At 43.7% G+C, this 27,150-nt stretch overlaps 1 protein-coding gene across 1 annotated transcript in view; it reads right to left on the bottom strand.

The window, feature by feature from the left end:
* Positions 1 to 27,150, bottom strand: part of LOC138566872 (protein jagged-1-like) — a 453,219-nt gene that overhangs the window by 57,719 nt on the left and 368,350 nt on the right. The window contains exon 8 of the mRNA XM_069644589.1: positions 1,901 to 2,014. Coding sequence (XP_069500690.1) covers positions 1,901 to 2,014 — 114 coding nt within the window. The remainder of the gene's footprint in view (positions 1 to 1,900; positions 2,015 to 27,150) is intronic.

Raw genomic sequence — 27,150 nt, forward strand, 5'->3', positions numbered from 1 at the left:
TTATACAAAACACATCAGACTTCATAGATATATTTGCAAAGAGCTGGTCGCACCATTCCATATATAGAAAACGGACTCCAGGAATCAACACCCAAATGCTGATTACTGGAGTGTTTTTGAAGTAGGCGGACATATTTAAGCCATGTAGTTAGAGTGGCCTAGAGGAGAGGGATAGGTCAAGAGAGGGGATTCGATTCTCCATCTTAGATTCTTCTAGGGCACCCTAAACTTACTTCCCCTCCTCAGTGCCTTCAAACAAAGCACTCTGGATTGACATTGGAACGCAACGGACACTTGTTTCTGCAGCCTAGCTTGGACCACTGACAACAGACTTGCTTTTGGCCAATCTGCTGTAGCATTTTACCTTTGCAAGGGTAGGAAGTCCTCCCCTTATTTAACTCATCTTTGGACAGAATAAGGATTCAGTGGACCTCTGTTGGGAAAACAGCCTGTTCAAAAGTACTCTTCCATAGAGGTGAAGTCAGAAGGCTCAAAGGTAGAGCAAGCTCTGCTCCCTTGCCATCTCAAGGGCACATCTGGGGTGACGCTGCTGTGGACATAGGTCTCTCTGCTGCCTGTGCACCCAAAACCAGGATTCTGCTCACTGAGCGTCAACAACGCCCTTTAGGTGCCAGACAATCTTCCGGAGTGGAAGTGTAGAAGAAAGGACTCACCTAGTCCCTGGAGACCCTAGGACGGGCCTCCCAGCAACTCAGACGCACAGAAACAGCTCAGAAACCTATGAACTGCTTCCAGACCTTTTTGAGCCAGTTCAACCACTCTCGGCAGACAGCAAGTTACTAGAGGGTGTTTGCGGCTCCGGTCCTGTTGTACCTAATGATTGTTATAATCTTAAATACACGGGGACCATCATCTGATAAACGAAGCCCTGGTCCATTATATTAGAAAATAATTATAACTTTCAATAATAGTGTACAATAAATTGTGAGAACAATGTAAATAAATAACAACATATCTTGGTAGGAACTCTGCGATCTAATGACTCAGACTCAATAGAACACACATCCTCATTACCTTTTGGCAGAAAAAGCACCAAGGTTCCAAAGCCCAAAACAACAGGTGCATCACATCCATGGAAGAGACACAAACTGAGTGGCAAGATCCTGATGAGCACGCAAATGTGTGGGTGCTTTTGTGGGAAGCTTACATATTTCATATTCAAGTGTGTGTGTGGGGGGGGAGCGGTGTTTCAGTGCATTGAACATCTGGTTAGTGCGTGGATGCGTGTTCGTCACAGGCGCAGACCTCCCTCAAATCCCAGATACACGCACGTGAAAGATAATTGAGGCAGATCGGTGTGTGTCTGCATGTGAAAATGATCTGCAAGAGATCCATACCCCATAATAAAAACTATATGTACACCTGCGCACACGCGCGCCGGCAAATACATATATATATATATATATATATATATATATATATATATATATATATATATATATATATATATATACACACACACACACACACACACCACACACACCACACACCACACACACACACACACACACACACACACACACACATCCCCCCCACCCCCCCCAACACCCCCCCCCCACCCCACCCCACCCCACTTTAACAGAGCTGCCCTTTGTCCGCAACCGCATCCAGAAAAACACACAGATAGGTATCTCCTTGTTGAGGGCTGGTCTGTGATAGAACATTGGCCGACGACCAGACGCACTGGTGTCACAGAGAGCACAAGTCGATTGGCAGTCGGTGAGAAGACAAATCTGTGATCACTTAGTGGTGTTATCCTCAGGGGGGCAGTGGCAAAGCAGCATGCAGCTGACAGTGACAGAGCTGACCGGCAGTCCCAGGTCCTTAAAGTGACAATAATGTGATTTGATAGAGGCCATGCGCCTGGGGCTCCACTTACCGTTGTTGCACCGCCCGCCAGTCCAGTCAGGAGGGCAGAGGCACTCAAAGCCATCCCCTGTTTCCAAGCAGGTGCCTCCATTAAAACAAGGAGTGGATTGGCAGGAAAACTCGGCTGGAATATAAATAAAGGATAGGATGTCAGACTGCTCGTATGCTTTGGAAAAGTCTCAAAACCTAGATGTGACCGCTGTACCTGGCAATGCAAAGGCAGGGGAGGAGAGTCAAGAAGAGGCAAGAACTTAAGAGAATAAGTAGAAAGAAAAAACAGGTAGACAAAAAAGAGAGAATAAAGAGGGAGAGGCAAGGTGCTGGATTATGTGGCGCCCATTGCTTATCTTGGCATTCGAAGACGTTGCAGCACCACTCAGTACAAGTGTCCAAGGCGCACTATTTAAGAGCATGAAGCGTTGGCCGGGTAGGGTGTTATACGTAGTTCTATCCTTCCTGTAAAATCTTGCACAGAATGTGAGGATAGTTGTGAGAAGAGTCTGCCATTGTCCTTAGGTGTCCCCAGAGGTCAACTGGTTTCCTCATTCTATTCAATCTTGCACATGCCACTTCTGAGTGATGCAATGGCTGACTGCTCATTTAGATGCATGTGCTTATAATCCTGGTGTTTTTTCCCTGGTCCAGCGGCCCTTGTGCACCTCTGAACCCCTCTATCCGCTGTCGCTCACAGTCAAGTTGCAAATATAGAGGTGTTAGACAACCTGGCCCATGAATAAGACATTCATTAACAGAACATAGTACCTGAATTCCTCTATTAGCATTAATGGTACCCCTACCTTCCATACACGTAGGTCAGTAAAAGGCCTCTATGATAAGAGTTCATTTTTACAGGCCTCAACAGAGACCCCTATTTTAATTAAGAATAATGATGAATCCAGACACTATTTGGCCCCTTTATATTTTCCAAGTATTCCCCACTATTTTTCTAAACAATGGCATAACCCTCTTCACGGGGTCCTGCTCTGTCAGACTGCTCCTCTCTCAGTAGTCGCGGAGCGACTCCCAGGGAGACCAGATGGAACAGTCGCCTCTTTCCTATCCTGCACCGCCCACATAGAGGTGGGGAAAAAGGATAGCCCCTTGGGGTGGGCTCTCTTCCTAGGACAAATTTAGGAAGGCCACCACCCAAACTGACCACTCCCACCAAGCCAATCCCTTAAGCACCTACCTCCCCACTGCTTGCACTAAACACTGCCCAATACCTAGGACTGAATAGCCCACACCTTAAAGCTAAAGATGATTAAATCCATACATCTATCATACCATTTACTTAACTATATATATATATATATATATATATATATATATATATATATATATATATATATATATATATATATATATATATATATTACTGGGCCTGCGGTAGCGGCCCAGTAGTTATGGTTAAGTTGCTAAACCCATAGTAAGAGCACTTTTTGGGCGGCTTATAACTTCGCTCCCCCTGGACGAATCCTCACCAAACTGTGCAAAAAAAGTATATGGCCCCGTCAGATCGATCCTGCTTACTCTCATCAGCAGCGCCCAGTGCCCTTATGGGGCACAGCACAGTGCAGTCACCACCATGAGGCCTGGGTGCAGTTTCCCTTCAGCTGCACCCCATACCCAGGTGCCGTGGCACTGTCACCACCATGACTCGGCTGCACACCTCCACTCCCTTCTGGGGAGTAAGAGCCTGAGCATTGCTGATGGGTGGCCCACTTCAGCCGTGCAGGGCGGAGGGCTCCCAGGCTGCACTGCCTGGTCTCAGGCTACCCCGCACACGTGGCCAGGGCTGGAAGGTCCATGACTTCACCTTGGCCACCGGGGCTGCTCCGTCTTCCGGCTTACCCCGACTGGGCCTGGGTGGGCCATGATGCCTGCCTGGCCACTGCTGCTCCCGGGCCACCCCACATATGCAGCCCGGGTATCGATCTTTGGGGTCCATCCAGTCTGGCCCTTGGACAGGATGGCGGCTTCTCAGGCTATGTTGTCACCTGGCCTGTTCTTTGCACATAACTCGGGTCTAGCACTTGACGCTGGGACACTCCTGGCATATGCTGCTCAGCTCATTAAATCCACAGAGTCCCAGGGGGAGGCTTAAGGCTGCATCCTGCCAGGGAGCTTCTTTTCACCCCATGCTTACCTTGCTCTCTCCAACCGTTATTTATAACAGTTGTTTTTTTCAAAGTCCTGTAGGGCCAGTCCACTTTCTCAGGCTTGTACATTATTATTGTCCCCCAACATTCCAACTAGACACAGAGTGGGGCTGGACGATACAGTGCATGTCCTTTGGAGAGGGAAAAGTAAGTTGAAGTAAACACCAAACATGTTTATACAAACAATAAATAAAGTATGTTCCGCTACCCAGGTGTCCGTATTTATTTATATAGCTACTTTCCTTCACAGGGTGAGCAACAAAACCCTACCTGAGCCATGCCGTGTTTGGACCCGTGGTTACATGTAGGATGATAATACTCAGCTACAGCGTAATACATCTGGACCTACACCTTAACTTTCCCAAGCTTCAAATAGAAGCTTAAACTCTTTGGTCCTTCACAATGAGCCCCATTCATCAGCTAATGTATACCTTCAGTCACGCGCATTGGCGCCAGAACCCTTGAAGTGGCAGAGCACACAACAGGTTACAATAAATAACATAACATACATGCAGCTGAAGGTAGCATGTGTCTCATGAGAAACGCTGCCTTCAGGCGATCAAGTCATAGGTGGCTACCCAATGTTATGTCTTGATCTTATGGCCCTTAAGTAACGTGCATGCAATGGATGGGGTTGCAGAATAACTCTAACTCCAAATAATCGGACCAGTTCTGGAAGATGGCAAAGATACGGTTTTATTAAGAATTAACCAAAACAGGGAGTTACAACGGACATCATCAGACGTTCGCTCAGCCTCTCAATGATTTTCTCATAATAACATTGTTATATGCAAAGAATACATCAGACGTGACATCAAACTACGTGGCAAATAATAGAAAACCTACCAAAGACTGTGATAGGATTAAGGGGAACATCTAATATACATTGCATCGGAAATAAGATTGTGATTGGTTATCCACTGTCAGGTGGACAAAAAATGCCTACCTCTAAAACATGTCATCCTTAAAACTATTAAGTACACAGTTTATCATTAGTCTTCAAACTATAAGGTCGTTCATTATATGACCCTCTATGCTTGTGCCATGTCTGGAGCATTTGGTTCACTTAGCAGCACATAAGCCCAGACCCGGGTGCAAGGAGGTGGACCTGACTTTACCTGCCCACCCAATTAGCCCATCATCTCTCATCACCCATGCCTTCTGCCATGAAGATTGTCTTTGAACTTGGGCTTGCAAAGTTTCCTTGTCTCTGGGAATATATGGGAGTGCAGGCACTCACTATTGTCGTTCTAGAACTCCAAGTTCAACTCTATTTCCATCCTTGGCTCACGTGACAGGAGACCACGATTAGGTCTATTCTGCAGCTTTTAAATGTCTTAAATGAATAAAACTTGGCACCTGTGGTGTTCTTTCTTTGCACCTTAACAAGGGATGATTCATCCTTGCACATTCACTGCTTTCAAGAATAGATAACCGACCTTGGCTGCTTCAGTTTTAATACCAGGCCAGACAGCCTCACCATGCAGCTCCACAATTTTCAGACTATTCTTGCTGCGACACAATTCTAGGCCTTTCTCTTCATGGGTCCTGGCTTACTAAATTTGTGACACTGATGTTCATCTTCTATACAATGGCAGCTATGACTGCATTCTATTCAATACGTATAGCTAGCTTCTAAGATTTACTTAATCTATCCTGCATTTCATCATCTGTACAATTATTGAACGGTTCATTTTCTGTAACACTTCGCACATGTGTAATTTTCTTCTTGCATATGAAAGTTAACTTGATTCTTAACTTCGTCATTAGTTTCTTTACAATTCATACATTCTCTTCAGCCATATGTCTCTTGTGACACCACTAGTTTCTATTTTTGCTCCTTTTCATATTCCTTCAGGGAATTCCTCCCTCAGATTGTCATCTCTTTGGGAATACATTCAAAAGGGTTGTCTGAGAGAGTACCTTCTTTTGAATATTCGCTGCAGTATTGACACAACTGCTGGTGTAAAAACATGGCACAATTTCAGGCTTCCAACATATAGGAGGTAGGGGGTGGGATTTCCTACAGAGACATGTAACTGCTCCTCTACATTCTCCTTCTGGTCGAGTCCTCGACCACCTCCTCAATTGTCTCCACATCTTGATATTTTCTCTTGTAGAAGTGCTTCTTTGGAGTCCAGATCTTCATCACCCCCATCAGGGTGCCGGTTGATTTGACATGTTCATCTACACTCCAGGTCATATAGTTGCATTGTCCATTCAGATTACAATAGACCCATCGGCCCACGTACTTCTTATGGTTCTTTGGATACAGAAACTTTGCTCCTTCGGGTGCTACGATGCTGGCCACTATATATTTTCTGACAGCTTCATCAGTCAATTCCTTGGGTCTAAACCCAGATTTGACATCGATCATGATCTTCATTCCTACTGCTTTCTTTGCTGTTTTCTTGCATTGGGCAATCGTTCTCCTGATCACACAGAATCCAAACATCACCATCACCAATAGTGCTCCATGAATATTGAAGATGTTTGGCAACCACTGCGGAATCCATGAGAGTATGGAAGCAAACCAGCTGTCATCCTCCATGTCCTCTGTCTTGTCTTCCATCTTGTTATGCAGGTTTGTTAACAATGTTATGGCGTATGTTAAAGACCCATTCTCGTCATCAAGAGAAGGTATGAACATGCAACATGATGGCCCGATTTTGATGCAAATTCCTCCTTCCATCGCTGGGATCTTATCAAGGACATATCTGATGTGTAGGATCATTATTCATATGGCCCTCAGCTCTTCCATGATAGCGTTGAATCCCTTTATGGTGGTATTAATTGTCTGCAGAAGTACCAATCTCGTAATCTGCAACCACTTGGTGTTGGCCATCCTTTGGATCCCAGGCATGAATACAGTCGTAAATATTGAGGCAGTCTTGCTGAACAACTTGTGTTCATTAAGAATGGAGACATATGCTGTTATTGATTTGGCTGAGAAATAATTCTCTCCGACAAAGAAGTTCAACCGATCTTCTTTTTCTCAAATGGGCATCTACTTTTGGAAATTTGCGAATGTTCAGGTCACTCTGAGGAATCACTAATGCTGAAACATGGATGAGAATCAAGGAGCTTACTTCACCCCAATCCTTGGGTAACTTCATGTAGGCCTGAGACCCACAAGCCCAATATCGATCCATGAGGATGGCTGTCCCTTCTCTCATCTAAGAAACGTCAACTGTAGTTCTGCATTCTTTGTTATCTCCCACACAATCCTTTCTGTGTCTTCAGAAGCACAATGTTGCATTAGCCGATGGGATTACAACCATTGGGTCTGATTCATCGTCTACCCATGTTAGTAGTTTGGCATGTTAAGCCCATGACTTCAAACATCCATCCTTCACCCTCTGTACCTCTTGTACATATTCTGGCTTCAGTAGATGAGCTGCACAGGACATCATTCCTTCTTCCCATCCCTTCTTGGACTTCACCCATCCATAACCTAAGAATTGAGTGTGCTCCCAATTTCCAGGTTATCCAGCTATTTCTGCCACATTAGGGCAGTTCATTTTTTCTTCATCTCTTCAATGACCATCTCATGCTGTCCTGCTGCAGGATACACAAGCATCTTGCTTTTCCATCCAGGTTCCTTTAATGTCTGTGTGTCTAGATATAGTCATCCTGGTCTGGAAACGAGCATTTTGATCTCCATCGTAAAGTGGCCCAACTTCCCTGAAATTGTCCTCTAGTTGTACATGCTGCGAGATGACTGAGGCACCTTGCATTGTGTTCTGGGACTTATCTAGCAATCAAAGTCTGCACTGTATTTATGGCATAGGGGATGAGAGATCAGACATAGCAACTCTCCTTAGATGTTCATTCCCCCACTTTTCTCATGTGATGGTACCACTTGTTATTCCCCAAATGTGCTGCGTTATCCAGATAGGTATTTATTCCCTCACTATCTTCCTCTGCATCTCTCTTGTGTCTTTTAGAAGCTTTGTACCATTCATGAAGTACATCAAAAGAAGTTCCCATAGTAGGAAGAACCATAGGGACTTCTTCCACAGTGAAAGTACTAACATGATAGAGACTGTGAAATATGAGGAACAGAAAGACAAAAAGAACAATCATGCAAGCATATATAATGCATAACAATATAGGCATCCATCTCTCGCGGTATCCTACTAGTCGTTGCACGTGCTCCTCTCCTAGAACTGTACCACTTTCTTTTTTTATCATTTTTAATACAATCATCACATTTCTTTATGGTTGTAACTGTAAAACCTGCTCAATTATGCCAATAAAAAGCCTTCTTATCACTGGGCCATTTTAGGATCCTGCAAGAAAGTGTGAATATCAATGTCTCTTCTCACAAGGGCAGGGTAAGCCTGAAGTAGAAACACAAAGACAGTAAGCAAAAGCCTATGAATGTCACTATCTGTGAGTACCATATGTTTACATTATTTAAAACAGGTGTTCTCTACGAAATTAATCTGGATACTGATCTCGTTTTCAATTTCTAATCAAGAACTGACGTTTAGGCATAACTCTGATGCTTCCATATGTACTTCTAAAACGTAATTTCAAAATTCCTGGAATTCGCTGCAAGTCCTTGCACTCTTTGCTAAAATATCTATAAAAAGTCTCCACTGAATTCCACTCCAATACAAAATCTGCATTAACCGATGGTTGTTTTGTCATCCTTCTTTGTCATCAATCGAGTTTGCACATGCTGCAATTCTTCTTCTTGTCTTGTTTCTGGACCAGCAACAGTGGGAGGGTGGGACTTTATTTAGGCCTTTATGTCACTCAGGTGAAGCCAAGCCAGACTTCCTGGATCTTCACAGCTGAAGGGGATGCTTTCTCAACTCAAAAGGGACGATTGACACATGGCTCGTGCCACCTTCTAGTAAACTTCTTAATGAGAACTAGGTCTCCAACATATAACTTAGGTGCTGATAATAGTTCACTTGGGTTGGTTGTTGAATTGTCTTCTTCTGTGTTCTGAGACCAAGCCCCCTTGCGCTTTACTTGATCTGAAATTGAAATAAATACTAGAGGTCATACATGTCAAATAATCATGCATCTAATCACCTAACATTTTGGCTATGCTCTGGACATCACTTCTACTCCTAGATGGTAGTGTAAGAGGCAATCTCATGCGACGCCCTGTCACTAGCTCATGCGGGGTGATGTGTTGATCCGATCCTGACTGGGTAGGCAATATAGCCATCCCTTCTTCAAAGTCAATTTTATCTTGGCAATCGTTTCTTTAAGTAGGCTGTTGACTTTCTCACATATCCTGTTCGCTTGCGGGTAATAAGCAGAAGAAAACGTGTGCTTTATACTCAATAGAAGCCCTATGTGTTTGAATAGCTCATTAACAAAATGGATCCCATTATCGGCTCTCAGCACTTCACAAACACTGCACATTGGGAAAACTTCACACACTAAAATCTTTTCTGCGCAAGTGGCATCAGGGTGTGTACACGGACCTGCCTCGATCCACCGAGAGCAGGGAGGCACCACCACTAATAGATATCTATATTCATTACAGGCTGGCAGCATATCAACATAGTTGATATGTAAATGCTGAAATGGACTATTCATCAAGTTATCAACCCCCTAATCATCATCAGTGTATGCCCAGCAGTAACCTTTTGACACACAATGCAGTTTACCATAAATAGCGCAACGTGTTCCAACAAATTAGGAATAAACCAGTCTTCTGCAATCGTAGCAGCAAGACTCTCCCTATTTTCATGCGCGGGGTTATGCAATTGCTCAAGAGTGACTTTTAATAATGTTACTGGCATCACTGGTTTTCCAGTTCTGTCTTGTCGCCACAATGCTTCTGTGAGGGATAAAGAACACCCCCTTCATTTCCATAATTCCTGTTCTTCCTGGGGTGCAATCCCTTGAATCTCCATTAGTTGGGTTATTGACAATGTATTAAACCCTTCTTGCACTAACATGGTTGTAACTACTTTTTCTTTAATACTCTCAGTATCAAAACTCAAAATGTCTGCGGAATATGCAACCCTTTTGGCTTCTTCATCTACGGCTTCATTCCCGCAAGAGATAAAATCTGTTCGCTTAGTGTGCGTGCACATTTAACGACCGCTATGGCCACTGGGTGTTGTAGCGCCTTAATAAGCCTATCCAGTAATTATGCGCGCTTTACTGGAGTGCCGTCTGCGCGGAGGTAGCCCCATCTCTTCCAACGTGCTAACCCTGCATGTGTGGTTGACATCACATAGGCAGAGTCACTGTACACTGTCACTTCTTGCCCTTTGTGTTTCTCGAGTGTGACAATAAGCACTACTAATTCTGCTGCTTGCGCTGAGAAATGAGACGATAGACTTGCACTTTCTACAACTTCAAATTCTCCATTCAATCTGTGCCTTTCCCCACTCATCTGATCAATTTATGAAGAACCATCAAGAAAGAGAATTTCCCATGCTGCTAAAGCATTTGCCTTCACACAGGGTATTTCATCATAACATTCAACATAATTAGCAAAGTCATGCACATGATCGCCTTCTTTTACTGGTTCAGCTATAAACATAGCAGGATTCACTGTTTTACATTTTATCATTTTAATCACTGGGTTAGAAATCATTACCTCATAAGCTGAAGCTCTTTGGGATGTCAATGTGCACTTGGGTTTCTCTAAAATTGCAAATAGAGCATGCTCCACAAAGAGAGTCATAGAGCAGCCCATGACAATACTTGTATACTTCTCAATCGCGAACACAGGAGCTGCCAAAGATTGTTCGCAAGGGAAGTGTCCTTTCATAACTGGGTCTAGAATCCTACTATAATACGCTAAAGGTTTGTAACCCAATGTAGTTCTCTGTGTAAGCACTGCTGTCATGATGTCCCATTTCTGTGTGAAAACAAATAGAATTCCTCAGCATAATTGGGAATTCCTAAAACAAGGGCTGTGCAAATTGCTTTCTTCAAATCCTCAAATCCTTCCTCCATTTCTTCAGTCCATTCTATTTTTATTTTACCCACTAGTTCTTTTTTTAAAGCTTGAAGAAGTGGTCTTGTGTACGTACTGTAATCAAACACCCAGGCTCTGACATAGATGTATAACCCAAAAATGGTTGCATCTGTTTCACTGTGTTCGGTTTTAAGGTTTTCATAACTGCCTCAGCTCTTTCAGGTGTCACTTTCTTTCCTTCATGTGAAATCAAATGACCTATGTATAACACCTCTTCTTGAAAATATTGTAACTTCTCCTTGTCTACCTTATACCCCTTATCTGCTAGAATAGTTATCAACTGAACATAATCTTGTCTGCACTCATCTTCTGTGTTGCTACAAATCAAAATGTCATCTACGTATTGTATCACCGCACTCTTGAGATCAATATTGCCTAAATCCATCTGTAGGACTCTATTAAAGATCGATGGGGACTCACATTACCCGTGGGGCAGCCTAGTATGCTTCAGTCGAGTTTGATGAAATGTAAATGAAGTCAAGTCTTGTGAGTCCTTGCACAACGGGATCGAGAAAACACATGTTTCAAATCGGTCACCGTAAAATATCGATCTTCCACCGGGATACTGCACAGTATCGACGCCAGATTAGGAACTGGAGGAAAGGCTGCATCTACAATCTGGTAATCGTTCTCATATCTTGTATAAATCTCCACAACCCTCCTTTAGATTGTTTGATACGATACACTGTGGTATTGCACAATGATTCTGATGGCACCAGAATCCCTGGTTTCATCAGTGCTGAAATTGTCTGAAAAATACCTTCATCAGTTTCTCGCAACATGGGCTACTGTTTTGCTCGGGGTAAAATTGCTCCTGGTTTAAGCTTTATTTTAACTTCCCCTATTCCCTTAAAAAAACCTATGTCATAAGGGCCTGTGGTCCAAAGGACGCTTGGTACCTTCTCCAAGTCTTCTTGAAAAAAATCTGGCAGTTGCTGCATTATCAACCATTTGCTGTGGGAATTCCTTTTTTCTATCCTTATCCAGTATGTAATGCTCATGAAGAACACCATCATCTGTTCGTTCTTCCCTGAACACTTCGTCATCAGTTATGTCTGTCAACCTGAACCCTTCCTCGAGAGCCATTATTGTTCTCCACAGTCTACCCTCATCATCTACTCCTTCGAGCACTGCCATTTCCCTTCGTACTATGGTTGCTTCCAATTCTATAGGGATAGTCTGTCCCCCTTCTTCGTCCATAGGTATTCGTGGTCTAAACAAAAACTTATCAGGTATTCTCGCAAATATTTCCCAACAAGTCAGGTAGCCATGTGAGTAGAATGCTCACTCCATAAAGAAAAATCTCTGTATCTACATGAACGCCTCGTAGCACCACTTGTCCTGTGAATGCCAGTATAAATTCTCCCACGTTTAAATAGTGTATTCCTGGAGTGGAGCACATTATTCCTTGGTCAGTAAATGAAATTGTCATGTTAAGTTTCATCATTAAGTCTCTTCTCAAAATGTTAACAGTGTCTGTTATGAATATAACAAAGGAACAGACATGTCACATTCTCCTACAGAGACTGGTAATTCATCAGTAAAAGGACTTGACTCATAGCTCCAGAGAACCCTTGAGCATTCATGGCAATACCTGACATTGGATATTTTTCCTCTCGTATACACAAACTAGTTGCTCTGGTGTCTACAAGAAAAGTAACGGATTTACCTCATATTGTCACATCGACCCTCAGTTTCTCTTGGGGGTCTGGTGTCACAGATAGTACTGAACACATCAAGTCAACCTGTGAGCTGTCCTATTTTGGGTACAGGCTCATCCCCGTCCCTGTGAAAGGATTTCCTCATACCACAGTGTCACCTCCTATCCTGGGTGGCAGTACTTGTCTTATGTTTGCATATCTGTGTCTGCATAGGTGCTTGTTGTGACTGTCCTTGTAGTGGATTCATTTGCACTTGTACTTGCTGCTGTACCTGCTGTACTCGCGGTGCTTGTGTCTAATAAACTGTGTGATCTTGGGCAAACCCTTCTTTACTTTGTGTGCTATATAGTGGAGGATAAGTTGTCTGCCTCTTGAAAATTGGCCATTTTGTACATTTCTTTGGCTTCCATATACGCGTGCAATATGTCCTGTCATCCCACAAGTCCAAGATACTGTAGGTGCCCTTCTCACAAGCCCCCCTTGGTTATATCCTCCCTGAGTACTCTGGTTCTCATTCTTTGTACCCTGAAACCCACCTTTATTATTTTGCAATCCACCTCCTCTTCCTCTATGCCTATACCTCTGCCTCGTGACACGAACCCATATCCACCTTGATCCATCGGGCGCAGATTGCTTGCCTGCGATGCACCTATTGCTTCCTGCATTCCCAATCCTTCTCTGCATAATTGAACCCATATCTGATGTATCAGGGTAGTGAACCCTGAGAGTCCTCCAAACATCTGCCCTACAATTATTAAACAGCGCTCCATCATGTGCTGTGTTTTTTGCTGTCACACTTGGATATCCTGCTCTCCCCCGGAATAACTGCCAGGAGACCTTTTATGTCCCCTATGGCCAACGTGTTTCCTCCTGTCATTTTTTCTAATTCATAATTGCCACCAATTTCATAAACGCATCATTCAGTACCAATCCCCTCCCATCAGACATCAAAGAAGCCAGGGTCACGCCCCTATTGAAAAAACCCATTCTGGACCTCACTAATCCCGCTAACTACAGATCCATCACCACAGTCCCCTTCCTCCTTAAAATAATGGACAAAATTGCTTACGGCCAAGTCCAAACACACCTAGAAAACAATCACCTACTAGGCAACAAACAATCCGGCTTTCGACCCAAACACAGTACAGAGACAGCACTACTTGACCTAAAAAAACAGATGGATGCCATCCGAGACTCAGGGAACCTATGCATCCTCCTACTACTTGACCTGCCTGCAGCGTTCGACCTAGTGGACCATGACAAACTATGTCTAACATTATCTGAAAACTTTCCGTTTGCACACAACACAACCGCATGGATTAAATCTTTCTTATCTGAACGCACGTCCAGAGTAGCCATTGGCGAGGAGGCAGCTGATCCTATATCAGTCCCCAAAGGTGTGCCACAAGAATCGTGCCTGTCCCCTACTCTTTATAATGCTTATAAAAAAATTATCTTCGCTGCACTAGATGACATGGGTGTAATCTATACAAACTTTGTGGATGATACTCAGGTACTCATCCCAATCACCGGCAATCTAGAACAGGACTCGGATCTCAAACAAAATATACTCTCTCATCCAAAACTGGATGGTAACAAACAGCTTATGCCTTAATGGCGAAAAGACTGAGATCCTCATCGTAGGTTCCCCAGCCCAACCAAAAAGGCTACATCAGGATTATACTTCTGTCGTCATAGATGGTACTTCCATTTCCATCTCAAACCAAGTAAAAACCCCAGGGGTATATCTAGACTCAAGTCTCACCATGAGCAAACATATAAATTCACTCGCCTCATCCACCGCTTTGACGTCTAAACTCATTTCCCTCAGTCGACAATTTCTCACCCCACAAAATTGCATCACATTAGCAAGAGCCCTTATATTGTCTAAGTTAAACTATTGCAATATACTCCTGCTAGGCACCACTAAGAAAATACCTAGCTAAATTGCAACTACTGCAAAATAAAGCTTTAATTCAGCACTTGGAATCAATAAAAGGGATCATATATCACAGACCAGAAGAGAGATGCACTGGCTACCTATTCAAGATAGAATACTACACAGAACACCACCACTCACAAACGCATCACCCAAAACGCCCGACCTATCTCAACAAATGTCTCATTTGAAATATGTCAACCAGATTGCTCAGATCCAACACTAGTACTCACTTACTCATCCCCAATTTAAGAACGCAAGAACAGGAGGGTCCAGCTTCCCTGTAGCCACCCTCAGAATCTGAAACTCACTTCCCTCCAACTTAAGCAATGAGCCTTACTACACCCACTTTAAAAAATCTCTAAAAAATCTGGCTATTTAACAAATTTGAACCTGAGTGTTACTTAAGCCCTGTGTCCTGTAAGACCTGATATCTGTAAATGTACACTGTTGTCATCCGATCTCTGTATTGCAACTACCATGCCATTGTCCTTTTATCATCTGACATTGTTTCCCTGTAACCAGAAAGCATTACTGTAATGATGTAAACTATGCCGTGATACCTACAGATTTGGGCGTATAATCAAATGTAAAAAATTTAAAAAAGAACAAATATGTCCATTTCCCAGTGCCCGAAGTTAAACTCTGGAGCTTACACTTTAAATTTTCCTTAACCATCTACGGCCATGGGATAGATTGTGGTCTTGCTCCCTCTTTTTCCAACAAGGGAAACTGAGTAAACCCCATCCCAGAGTCGGATCCCATTATTAGTCTATCCATGGCAGGGACAATCGTTCATGTCTGTCCCCTTGCGAGGAACGACCTTAAGCTGCTCACATATGGTAGCAACTCTCCCTTCTCACTGTGTGATAGTCCTCGGGGACGCCCAGGATATGCTATAATCTGGCATCCTGTCTTTAGGCTGTTCCAAATCTGACCATCTTACTTCTTTATCCATTTGCAGACTTCCTTCAGGGGTGCACGCGCTCCCTCCTTTGGCCCTCAGACTGGACTCTCTTTCCTTGTCTGATATATCTAATCCCCAACTAGTATGACTTTTATCTTCCTCACCCCTGTCTAGGTTCAGTCTGCTCAAGGACAATGCTCTGTGTCCACTACTAAACAGGTTTTCCTCCTCGCTTTGTGATTGAGGTACTGGGCACCGATCACCTTTCCCTCGAGTTCCATACATTCTACCCCGCCTTAACTGTTTATAGACCCTATTGATTCTTTCTCCAATGTTCCCGCATCAAATCTTTCTTCTTCCAACGGTATTCTAGATGCCGCTGGTGTTACTTCCTTTATCGGAAGAAACTCTTCTATTCTGTCCCATCGTATTTCTGGGCTTGGCCCCACTGATTCCTTACAAATGAAAGTGGTATTAAGACCTCACTGTCTCCTTTTTCGTTCCATTTCTTCATCTACTTCTGTTTGCTTTCTCCCTTCCCTTCTCATTCTTTCTTCCTCTTGCATTTGTTCTTCTCCTCTCCTTATTCCTTCCCTTTATTCCTATTCTTCCCTTCATCTCTGTAATCTTTTGTGCCTTAGTCTTTGCGCTTCATCCTCCTCTCTCTTTCTTTCCCTTATATCTCTTTCTTCTATCGCTCACTGTCTATTGTCATACTTTCTTTGTTCTTCTGCCTGTTCTTTTTTTTCTCTTGCTCCTCCTGATATATCTGCTCTTGTCGTTCCCTACTTTTCCTTTTCTGTTCGTCTTCTTTCAATCTCTTCTCTCATTCCTCTTCTTTTCTTTCTTGCTCGTCCTTGTCTTCTCTTTGCCTAACTTCCTCGATACTTTTCCCATCTATTTTGAGCAGTATCTGTCCTCCCATCCATTAGTTTTGCATGAGCGCTATCTCGTCAGCCTTATCCTTCTCTCCTTTCCATCTCTTCATCGCCCTGTCTATTTCTGTCGACAGATTCGACCGCTCACTCTTTTCCTCTTTTCTTCTTCTATCATCACTATTATAAGCAAGGGGTTTGTATATCGGATTTCTATTCCCCGTCGCTGCTTTCAACTCCTTTAAAGGATATTGTCGTATTTCTTTGGTACTAACACCCTTTGCTTCAGGTGAGGTAAGGGGAGCTGAGGGCTCAACACCTTCCTCCTTATGCTGACTAAGCATCCACTCTTCAGGTGGGGGTTCTACTCTTTCGCCTTGGTACATTTTCCAGAGCTCTAGAATCGCTAATCTTTTCTCTAATTTCGTAACCGTGTACGCAGCGTGCAAGTATGTGGTCATGTGTTGCGATACCACTTTTGACAATGATCCCCCTTGTGGCCACAGCATGAACATTTTATCTGCCGTGCCTTTCACCCATTCCGCACTATGCTGTTTGAGCTTGGGCATATGCTTTGGTCATGTTTTGCATAAGTGCATAAGAGGAGTGTCTCCCATAATGACAAGTCTCAATTACCAGTTTGTTAAATAAACTTTATACCTTCACTTGAATCAGCACTTTTCAACATTTTAAAGCAACAAATATGAGCACGCACCATCAGTTGCTGCTCAAGCCTGTAATTTCAACAGTCTATCTATTTTCGTACTCGATATATCTATTCTCTTGAATGGTGGCAATCGTTTTACTGCACAGTTACTTTTTCAATTCTTCACAATCTCTATCGATCATCAATATTTTTACTCAACAAACAACATTCAGACTAGTCAAAGTTACACATTTATAAACACTGTGACCACCTTTTTTCTCTCACCTTTATTCTATACCCTATACAGGGTTTGAAACGTCACTTTACGTAATCCTGATTACACATAATATGTTTCTGCACTGCCAGTGCTTAATTTGTAAGATCCTAAGTGCCAGGGCCCAAATATTTTCTAGCACGATTTTGACACTGCAGGCGGGCAGTTCCCCACTATTGATGCCATCACCCACAGCTGTGACCCCCAATGTCGACACAATTGGGGTTAAACTACAGCTCGCGCCTGCTCATTGGGGTTGGTGGATGCTCTGGCTAGCAGCACTTCATAATCAATCTGAGTCTGGGACAATAAGTGCTGGGGCTTAGAAATAAGTGCCGGGGCTCAGCCCTGGCAAACACCCCCACAAATTAAGCACTGTGCTCTACCCTCGCTGGGATTTCAGATGACTCCTTCTGAACTCCCTTGAGCCAGGACTCCTAGGTGCTACCTTTTCTCTTCACAATATTTCATGTTACTCAAAAATTATCACAATCCCATCCCCATTATTTGCCATTCCCCTTAGTCTACTCATCATTCATTAATCTCCTCCTTCAATCCGACAACTTCGCCTTCCGTCCGCAGAGCACCCATGCATGGAAACCGGGCAGGGATTTCGTCAAAGGGGGATCTGCCCACTGTCTCAGTTCTTCTTGCAAGTTTATTTCTATCAGCCGCTCTCTTCATTCGCGAGGAATGCAAGTCATCGGAAAGTTGGGGAGATGTGGCGGCTTGGTCCCAGAGTGCAAAGGAGCTTGGCCGCAAGATTCAGAAATCGCAACAGATTGCATTGCAATAACAACCATGATGTGAGCCTTATCTAAGAAATACAAAGTTTCAGTTGGAAAAGCCCAGCTTGGGCAACAGCTGTTATCTTTGATGTTAATGTTGGGGAGGAAGGATAGCTCAGGGGCAACGCGTTTGTCTTAGAAGCAAGACAATGCAGAGCAACATACCCCCCTATCCTGCACTTGGAAACAACTTGTTGGTATTAAGCATGTTATAAATGAACAATTTAAAACAATTATTTAAGAAATGTATATTGCTGCATTCAATTTAACCCCCTAGGTCGTTCACCACCAGAAACTGGCGTGGCCCCATAAAGATCGGCCAAAAATAGTTTTCTTGATGTTTGGATGGATAGCTTCTACAGCAATGAGAAATGCTTGAGTTGAATCATGTTATTGCGTATTCATATTGACCTGGTGGAGTTTCCCAGCCCTGTATTTCTAGGTTTCTAGGGGAGGAGAGATGGGGAGGGAAGAGAAGAGGAAGAAAGTAAAGGGAGGAAGAAAGTAGGATGCAAGCAAGCGAGTGGAAGCTAACAAAATGGTGTAGGAGAGGAGAAGGCACCAGCTGGGAACAAAATCAGGTAGAGGAGGGAGGGAAAAGAAGAATGGAGATGCAAAGTCAAGAAGAGAAAAAGGGAGAAAGGGAGAATGGCCAGGGAGAACCCGGACTAGAACAGAGGGGCGAAAGCAAGCCACCAGTTTGAGAGAAGTTCTAGAGAGAGGAGAGAAAATCCAACTCAGAAGGAAGCATCCAAGATATAGAGTACTAAGGACTTTTATTTATTTCTTTTTTAAGAATTAAAGGGACCAGATCACTTAAGGCAAATCCGTGAACATCCCAAAAGGCTGCAGAAAAAAACAAAAACTTCTGCCATTAATCAGTAGACTTTTTACAACCAATTGCTTGCATAGTTTAAATGGAGGTGCAATTTTGGAAACATTTCTTGCAAATGGTGCATTTTGCAGCACATTGCACCAGTGAGATTAATCAAAACGAACAGCAGCACAGGGGACTAAGTGATCACATGACCCACAAAAGCATCCCAGATTAGCTAGTTGAACTGGCCAATCAGTCTTTGCCTTACTGCCCTATCACAAAGACCGAGCATGGACCGAGCCATGGGGGAGGCATCTCTGGATGTTCTGACACTCTTGATGCAGAGCAGTTGATCCTCTGATCATCAACCTCAGAAGAAGTCAAGGCTCCTGCTCTCCTGGCTTCAACATCCTCACATTGTGTTTCCCACAGCTCTTCCCAGTAGGTGCGCTACACAATACAGAGGTCCATGTAAACACTGGTGTCTGGGCACAGACATTTCCAAAGTGGGAAAACTACCTGCGGGACTCCTTTCTGTAAGGTGTAAAATGGGCTTTCAAAGCATGGGTCCAGCACCGTCAAAAAAGGTTCCTGAGTGATTTGCTGAAGCTCTTCGGATCAGTCTCCACCCCCTCCACAAAGTTCATCCCTAAATTCAAAAGAAGGGAGCTAGCCACGCACAGGAGCACCCAAAATACATGTTAAACCTCACTGTGCTTCAGTAGCATTGTTTGTTCATTTCTGGCAGGGGTTCCACCATAATAGAAGTAGTACATTTTCAATAAACTTTCCAAACAAGGCCTGATTCTGAACTATTAATGGGAATTTAATGGCGACACCCCAGACAGGTGATTTCCCGCACTCTTGCGCCTCAACACGAGTCTGGCAGTCTTTTCTCTGAAAATAGCTGCAAACTCAAATGGTTCCATGTGAAATGTCTGATTTTTGAAGGCCGCACACTAAGACCGTTATATTTTGTTAGATTTCGTGCGACCCTCAAAAAGCTGAAAAAGCATGAATTTGGGGTATTTTACACACTGCCTGCTTTCTCCCCAAGCATACCCACTCAATCCCCCACCACATTCACACACACACACACACACACACACACACAACCAGTTACATTTAATCCCTGCCCCATCACAAACATTCCTTTTACACACACACAGTCACTCACTCACTCACACACTAACCTCGGACTCCTGTGACTCCCCATCTGTTATGTTATGTTATGTTATTTTTCTTATACCGCGCCAAAGCCCGTAGGCATCCAGGCGCCGAGAGACAGATAAGGCGGCTACCAATGAGGAGGAATATGCTAATAGAAGAGGTGAGTCTTCAAGAGTTTCCGAAACACAAATAGGTCCCCGGTTTTACGCAAGGTAGCTGGCAAGGCGTTCCAAGCCTTGGCGCCTTGGATATGAAACGCTCTGCCAAGCCCACGGACTCGTTTCACACAGTGGTGGACTAATAAGAGATCTTCCGCTGATCTAAGTCTTCTAGAGGGTTGATAGACATTTACAACATCTTTCAGATAGCTAAGTGCAGTCCCATAAATACATTTATGGCAGATGGTAAGTAATTTAAACCGAATGCGGGCCTCAACAGGAAGCCAGTGTAATTTTTTCCTGGCAGCAGTAATCGGTTCAGAGCTTTTCATCTGGAAAATTATGCGGATGACTTGCTTTTCTACTTTCTGGAGTTCATGGAGATAAGCTTTACTTGCCCCACATAAAAGTGCATTACAATAATCCACACGAGGTAAAATAACAGCTCTCACAAGTTTGGTACGATTTTCGATGGAAACAAGTGGGGCAACCTGTCTGAGCACTTTGAGATGGTAATTAGTGCTCTTTGAGATAGCTGTAACGTGGGCATCACAATCTAAACTACTCTCCATGAACGTGCCTAACGTTTTAACTTTATGCACAACTTTTATGTCACTGCCATCAATTCTAAAGCCTGAGTATGCTTGGTCCAGTTTAGTTAGTGTTTGGCGGGGTCCAAAAATCATAAGCTCAGTCTTAGAAGCATTTAGGCAGAGCCAATTGGTAGACATCCACTTTTATATTAATTGATACACCATGTCCACCATGTTTTGGTCAGTATCATGATTACCAGTGATGTCAAGGACCAATTGAAAGTCATCCGCATAGTTACAAAAGAATATCCAGAAGATTTCCAAATCATTACAGAGGGGGAGGAAGTAAATATTAAACAATAAAGGGGAAAGAGAAGCCCCCTGTGGGACTCCACAAGTTAGTAGTTGTGGTTCAGAGGCACTGTCCCCCCAATATACCTGTGATCGTCGACCCTCTAGAAAAGATCTCAACCAGGCTATAGCATGTACAGAGAGGCCCCCGACCAGCTGCATTCTGTCAAGAAGGATGTTATGATCAAGCAGATCGAAAGCTGCTGATAAGTCCAGCAACATCAGCAGCCCCAAGCTACTTTCTTCCAGCTTAGAAAGCATAAAGGTCTGTAGGTCGAGAAGGGCACTCTCAGTGCCATGGTAACTTCTGAAACCTGACTGCTTGGTATGAAGTATACCAGTCATTTGTACATGGTCTTGCAATTGGATAGTTGCTATCTTATCTATGAGCTTGAGTAAAAACATGGTATTTGTAATTGGCCTAAGGTTTGCAGCATCAGAGGGATCTAATCCAACTTTTTTTAATAATGGTGAAACCGCCACGTTTTTTAGTGGCTGAGGGATTTTACCTAACCGAAAGGAGGCATTGGTGAATCTACATAAGAAAGGCATGAACTGCTCCTTGTGCTCTAAAATTATTTTAGATGGGAGAAGTTTGCTAGGACAATTGGTAGGGTGCAGGGATTTCAATATATTTATCATTTCCACTTCGGTAGTATCCTTAAAAGTAAAACCAGGAGTAGATTTAATTTTTATGGCAGAATTAGGCCTGACGTTGTGTTTCATATCAGTTAGTTTAGTGTCAGATAAAAGCGTCTTGTTAGGCTGCAATATGGACTTAGCTGTAGATGATAAAGAGGTCAAGGTTTCCTGCTTAATTTTATCTTGAGCCTTGAGTAGCTTGTCGGCAAAAGCCTTCTGTACCTGGTTACAGTCCTCAACAGTGGGTTTAATAGAGGAACCACAGGCGGTAGGTTTTTCCCAGGATCTAAAAAGGCGGAAAAGTTCCTTAGTCTGATCCCCTGAGGAACTAATTTGGTTATTATAATGGGTTTTCTTGGCCTCAAGAATTTCTAGTTTGTACTGTTTTTCTTTATGTTTCCAGTCCAATAGATTGGTCGTAGAACTATCTTTGCGCCAAGTGTGTTCGGCTTGCCTTTTACTTGCTCTCAAATCTACCAGGGAGGGGGAGAACCATTTATGACGATTTGGTAAGTCTCCGACCAATTTATTTTTAAAAGGGGCAAATGTATCTAACATATCAGTGGTCAGTTTATTGTAATTATCTCTCAATGACTTTGGATCGTGAGTGTCTTTGGTTAATGTCATTAGAGAAGACAAGTAGTCATCCAAAACGGATGTAGTTATGTTCTTCAGATTTCGAACTCTAACTGGGTGAGTGGGAGCGTGCACTCTACGTGCAAGGGCAGGAAGCCGTAAGACGCAGGTAACAAAAAAGTGGTCAGACCAGATACAAGGTGTAGTCAGTATATCTTCGACAGGTAGATTACTACTGCCGACCCAATCCAAAGTGTGGCCCTTATTGTACGTTGGGTCAACATTGTGAATTATAATCTGATGGCTTGCCAACATTTTTTCCAGTGATAGGGCTTTCTTATCTCTCTTGTCACCTTTCCAACGGTTGAAGTCCCCCAAGACGACTAAATCCGTATTGTAAGTTAACATAGGGGAAACAAGGTTGACTAAGTCCTCATTAAATCTGTCAGAGTCCTCCGGAGGTCTATAAAGAAGAACCAGGTTTAAAGTAAAGTTTGGGTTAGAAGTCATCTTGACATGTATCATGTCAGTCCCACAACATTCTATCTGAGCTTCATAAAGTCCTAGTGATTTACTACATATAATAGCTACTCCTCCTCCCGCTGCCCCTACTCTATGTTTCCCAAAAAAGACATAGTCTGGGGGGGTCACCTGCTCAATAGTAGGTCCATGGGAGTCAGTAAGCCATGTCTCGGTAAGACACACGATATCTAATTGATGTTCTAATATGTAATCGTGTATATCCAGGAAGTGTTTAGCTACAGAGCGAGTATTCAATAAGGCAACCTTTAAAAGGGGCCCAGACTCCAAATTGAGGGAAGCGTGTGAAGCAGGTTTATTCATGTTACGTTTCTGGATATGACACAAGCCCTTACCTGCAGGTGCAGACATACACGGGCAGGGCACCAATAGATAAGTTCTATGGCAAGTCTGCGCGTACCAGCACGGACCCGCACAGACCCGCTAGTTCCGTTCACGCCGGCGCGTTCGCGCCTGGAGACGGAATAAAGCTGCCAAAGAACTACAATACTGATGGAAATTGTAGTTCTTTGGTAGCACTCGCACGTGTGTGCCGAGAAGGCTCGGTAGCAATGACACAGTCAGCGTTTTAGGACAGCAAAGTTGAAAATTCACAAAAAGGTATTCAGGCAACTTCGGGTCAAATTCCTATTATTTTTTTTAAAGTTTCTAAAATCAAATTAAAAAATGTCTTTTTCTGGGTCCCGCTGTGCCTGTCAGCCCTGTGTGCACCCCAGGGGCTGACAGTTCGAAAGAGCACTCGGCGCAGTCTCCAAGCAGTCTTTCTAAATCTGTCTTTTTTTTAAATCGATTATTAGTAATTGATTTTTTCCCTTAGTACCAACTCGAATACCATTACTGCATGCGGTAACGGGAAGGGTCCAAATGATTTAGAGTAATGAAGACCCTGGAGTCATTCCCAAGTTCTCAGTACCATTGGACCCCATTGGGGGAATGCAGAATTACATGTGCTAATACCACATGTGTACCACATCCTCTGATGCTTCTGTGCGGAGGAGAGCACCATTCACGCAAAAGCAGGTGGATTTTTCAGATATGGGGTTCCGAACCCAAGTGTGGAGCGGTAAAACATGCGGTATTCGAAAGAAAAAATCATGTTTTCCCATTACCACAATACCGGCAATGAGGCGCTTAATGTCTCCGCTGTGCCCCGTCATACCGAGTTTCTCTTATACATCATATATGTGTCATGTGCAGGAAGGCTCCGACTGGCCCATGGGGCAATAGAGCAATGCCTGAATATTTGGCCCAGCATTCCATTTTGAGCCAGTTTTTTGGTCTAAGTGGGCCCGTTTTTTGGCCTAGAGAGGGCCAGTTTGAGTTACTGCACTAGGTTTAGAAAATGCTGCTAAACCAATATACTTTGACGGGCACTATTTGCATTATATTTTACGAACATCTCCTTGAGTAGTACTCAAACCACCGTCAGCAAAAATAGATCATTCCAATTGGTTTTTGAGGGCCACTTTTTCATTGGTGCCGGCAGTGGTGGAAGTGTAAAAAAGAAAAGGGGAACTATGTCACCCTCTGCCCAACCTCCTTTTCTGCCCACTCCCCCCATACTCACCATCATCCCCTCGCCCCATTAAAACCCCATACCTGGGTCCTTCCTTTCCTCCACTCCATCGTGCAACTTTGTGTTTTACAACAGTTCAAGTAATACTAAAGAAAACACAATGAAACAACATGCATTTAAATGACATCCATTAGTGTGTCATTGTCCCACTCAGCATGCACCTGACCTTCATGCAGCCTCCCCTTCACCATCCTCCGTTCCACCTCTTAAAGAACATGGCCAGCCAGAGACACACCCCTCCCATTGCCTGCAAACAAGGCTGAGCCTACAGCCATTCATACGCAGATAGGTGTTTGGGAATGGGTTTTGTGTTCCCAAGCAGCCCATTGAAATAAATAATCCCCCTGCAGCACGTGAGAGGATAGTACAGTGTAATCTTGCACTCGCTGGATATCAGCAGGGCTCAGGTTCGCATCCCCAAAATGGAAGAAATACATATAAAAGTTATTTTTTAAAGTTGCCGTCCTGGTACGGTATTATGGGTCGCATAAAGAAAGGGAACGATGCCGGGTTGCCCAGAAAACTAAGGGAATGTACCCTTTAGTTCCCCATCCCACCCCCCACATTGACCTCTCTGGGTGCCCGGGACAAACGTATGTCGCAGTCAGACGCTGTGTGCAGGGGTGCAGCATAGACTAGTGCAGAGAGCCCTGCAATGCAGCCGACTTCCCCTGCTCCCTCCGTCAGCAGCGGCCCTCACCGAGCTGCCGCTGCAGGAGAACAGGCGGCTACAGCAGTCACTGGCGTTGCTTGCCCCGCGCCCGCATCTTTCAAGGTCACGACCTCGTAAGCGTCCAGTGTGTCACAGACATCGGGCCGCCTGGTCTGAAAGTGCCATCGCGCCTCCGAGATAACACTTTCACGCTGAGAGCCCTGAGTCGTCTGGCTGCCGGGCCGCCTGCATGATGCAACCCCCGCACCCCTGGCCCTAGGAAGACATGCTCACAAGTGTATGATTGTGGAAGCGGCCCTCGAAGGCCCTCGACCCACAGGGTCAGATAAATGGAAGGACTCCTCGAAGTTAGGAGTGTTGACTTGCACGAATTGCACTATAAATAGGTCAGTGCGCGTCTGGGCATTTTACCACCGACTTGAATTTAAAGGCATGGATCACATTTATATGTTGAACTTTTTATTAAGAATGATTACACATTGCCCTAAATAAACCCATAACCGGTGCTGTTCTGACTGGGTTGCTTTGCTTTGACAAGCTCCCAAAATCCTCCCACCCTAAGGATGTGTTGCCTGATTTTTCCTGGACATTCAGGAAGCGAGAAGTTAGTCTTTCAAGGTTTTACACATAAAGCATGATCTGGAGTGTGCATAATTAGATAGCGCCCTCTGCAGGTGAAGAGTCGAAATTGCCACGCAAGCACCCCTCATCCCCAACACATTGTAGAGCATCTTTGAATTAAGCGCACGGGCCGATATTGTTTGAGTGCCTTCCTTAATGGATATTAACGATGCTGATCGAAAACTGTCCACACGTTCATCTTCCTCTTCTAGCGAATTGTATTGTACACAGTTGTATGACTTCCGGCACTGTGCAGCTCGTAGTTTTTTTTTTAAAAAATGTATTCGTTTTTTAAAATCTCAGAACTAAATAACAATATGTGTCAGTCACCTTTACAGAATGAGGCCAACGGCAGCAGACAGAAAAAACAATACCGAAAAAACGTCTAACAGTACCTGCACAACACAAAAACCCATCAGTGAACAGCAATCCCCCAAATTAACCATTTTCCCAAAACGGACCTCTAAAGAACGTTTTGAATCTTTTATAAAGCTCCCCTTTTTGGCCGATTTGGGCATCTTGGAGCTAGTATCACACCATAATGATGTGCAGAATGAGGGCGTCTCCATTTCTCTTAGTAAGGTTAATTAAACAGGAAGGTGGTTAGTTTCTTCCTGAAGTTGACATAAGCAGAGGCTGCCCTGAGTTCCAGTGGCAGTGCACTCCATTCTTTAGCACTGAGGTAGGAAATACACCTGCATCCGACATACGAGAGAAAAAGACTTGGGATTTCAAGTATAAAATAGTTAAAGGATCGCAGCGTAAGGCTTGGAAAGTGCAAAGGATAGTGATTGGCCCCAAAAAGGGTTGCCTTGCTATTTTATGATTTGTGTATTACACAAGTAACGATAATGATTTGTTATTTATATAGCGCTTTCGCCAAAGCACTGTAAATAGAACATATTTGCATCCAATTATCACCCAACCAAAGTTGGTACTCCTTTATCAACCTTAGAAGGATGAAAGAATTAGGCTTGCCGAGATTCGGACCTGCAACCTGAAGATCAAAGACAGATTGCAGCGTGAGCGTTCAACCCACAGAGCTATCTTGAAAGCGTGCAGCCCTCACTTTTTATGAAATGTCATGAATTTCAGCAGTGAAAGTAGGCAATGTTTTAGGTCGAGTCTCTTTAACTCTCTGCCAGAGCTCTAGAAGCTGTATTGGGCCCTGGTGTCTATCAGCTGTTCTGTAATGCAAAATTAGCGCACCATGGTGAAAGACCTGTTATAGTCACAGCCATTTTGTAGAAGCAAATGGGACTGTTTTCGTTGGGGACATGTTGATGAATGTTAGGAGCTGGATTTGTTACAAGTTTGCTTAGTACATGAATGAATTTTCCATTTTTTATTTTTTCAATTCTTTTGTGCTTTTAATAGTATTACAAATGTC

This window comes from Ambystoma mexicanum, chromosome 2p (assembly GCF_040938575.1).
Source record: "Ambystoma mexicanum isolate Mex_15411 chromosome 2p, UKY_AmexF1_1, whole genome shotgun sequence".
NCBI lineage: Eukaryota > Metazoa > Chordata > Amphibia > Caudata > Ambystomatidae > Ambystoma > Ambystoma mexicanum.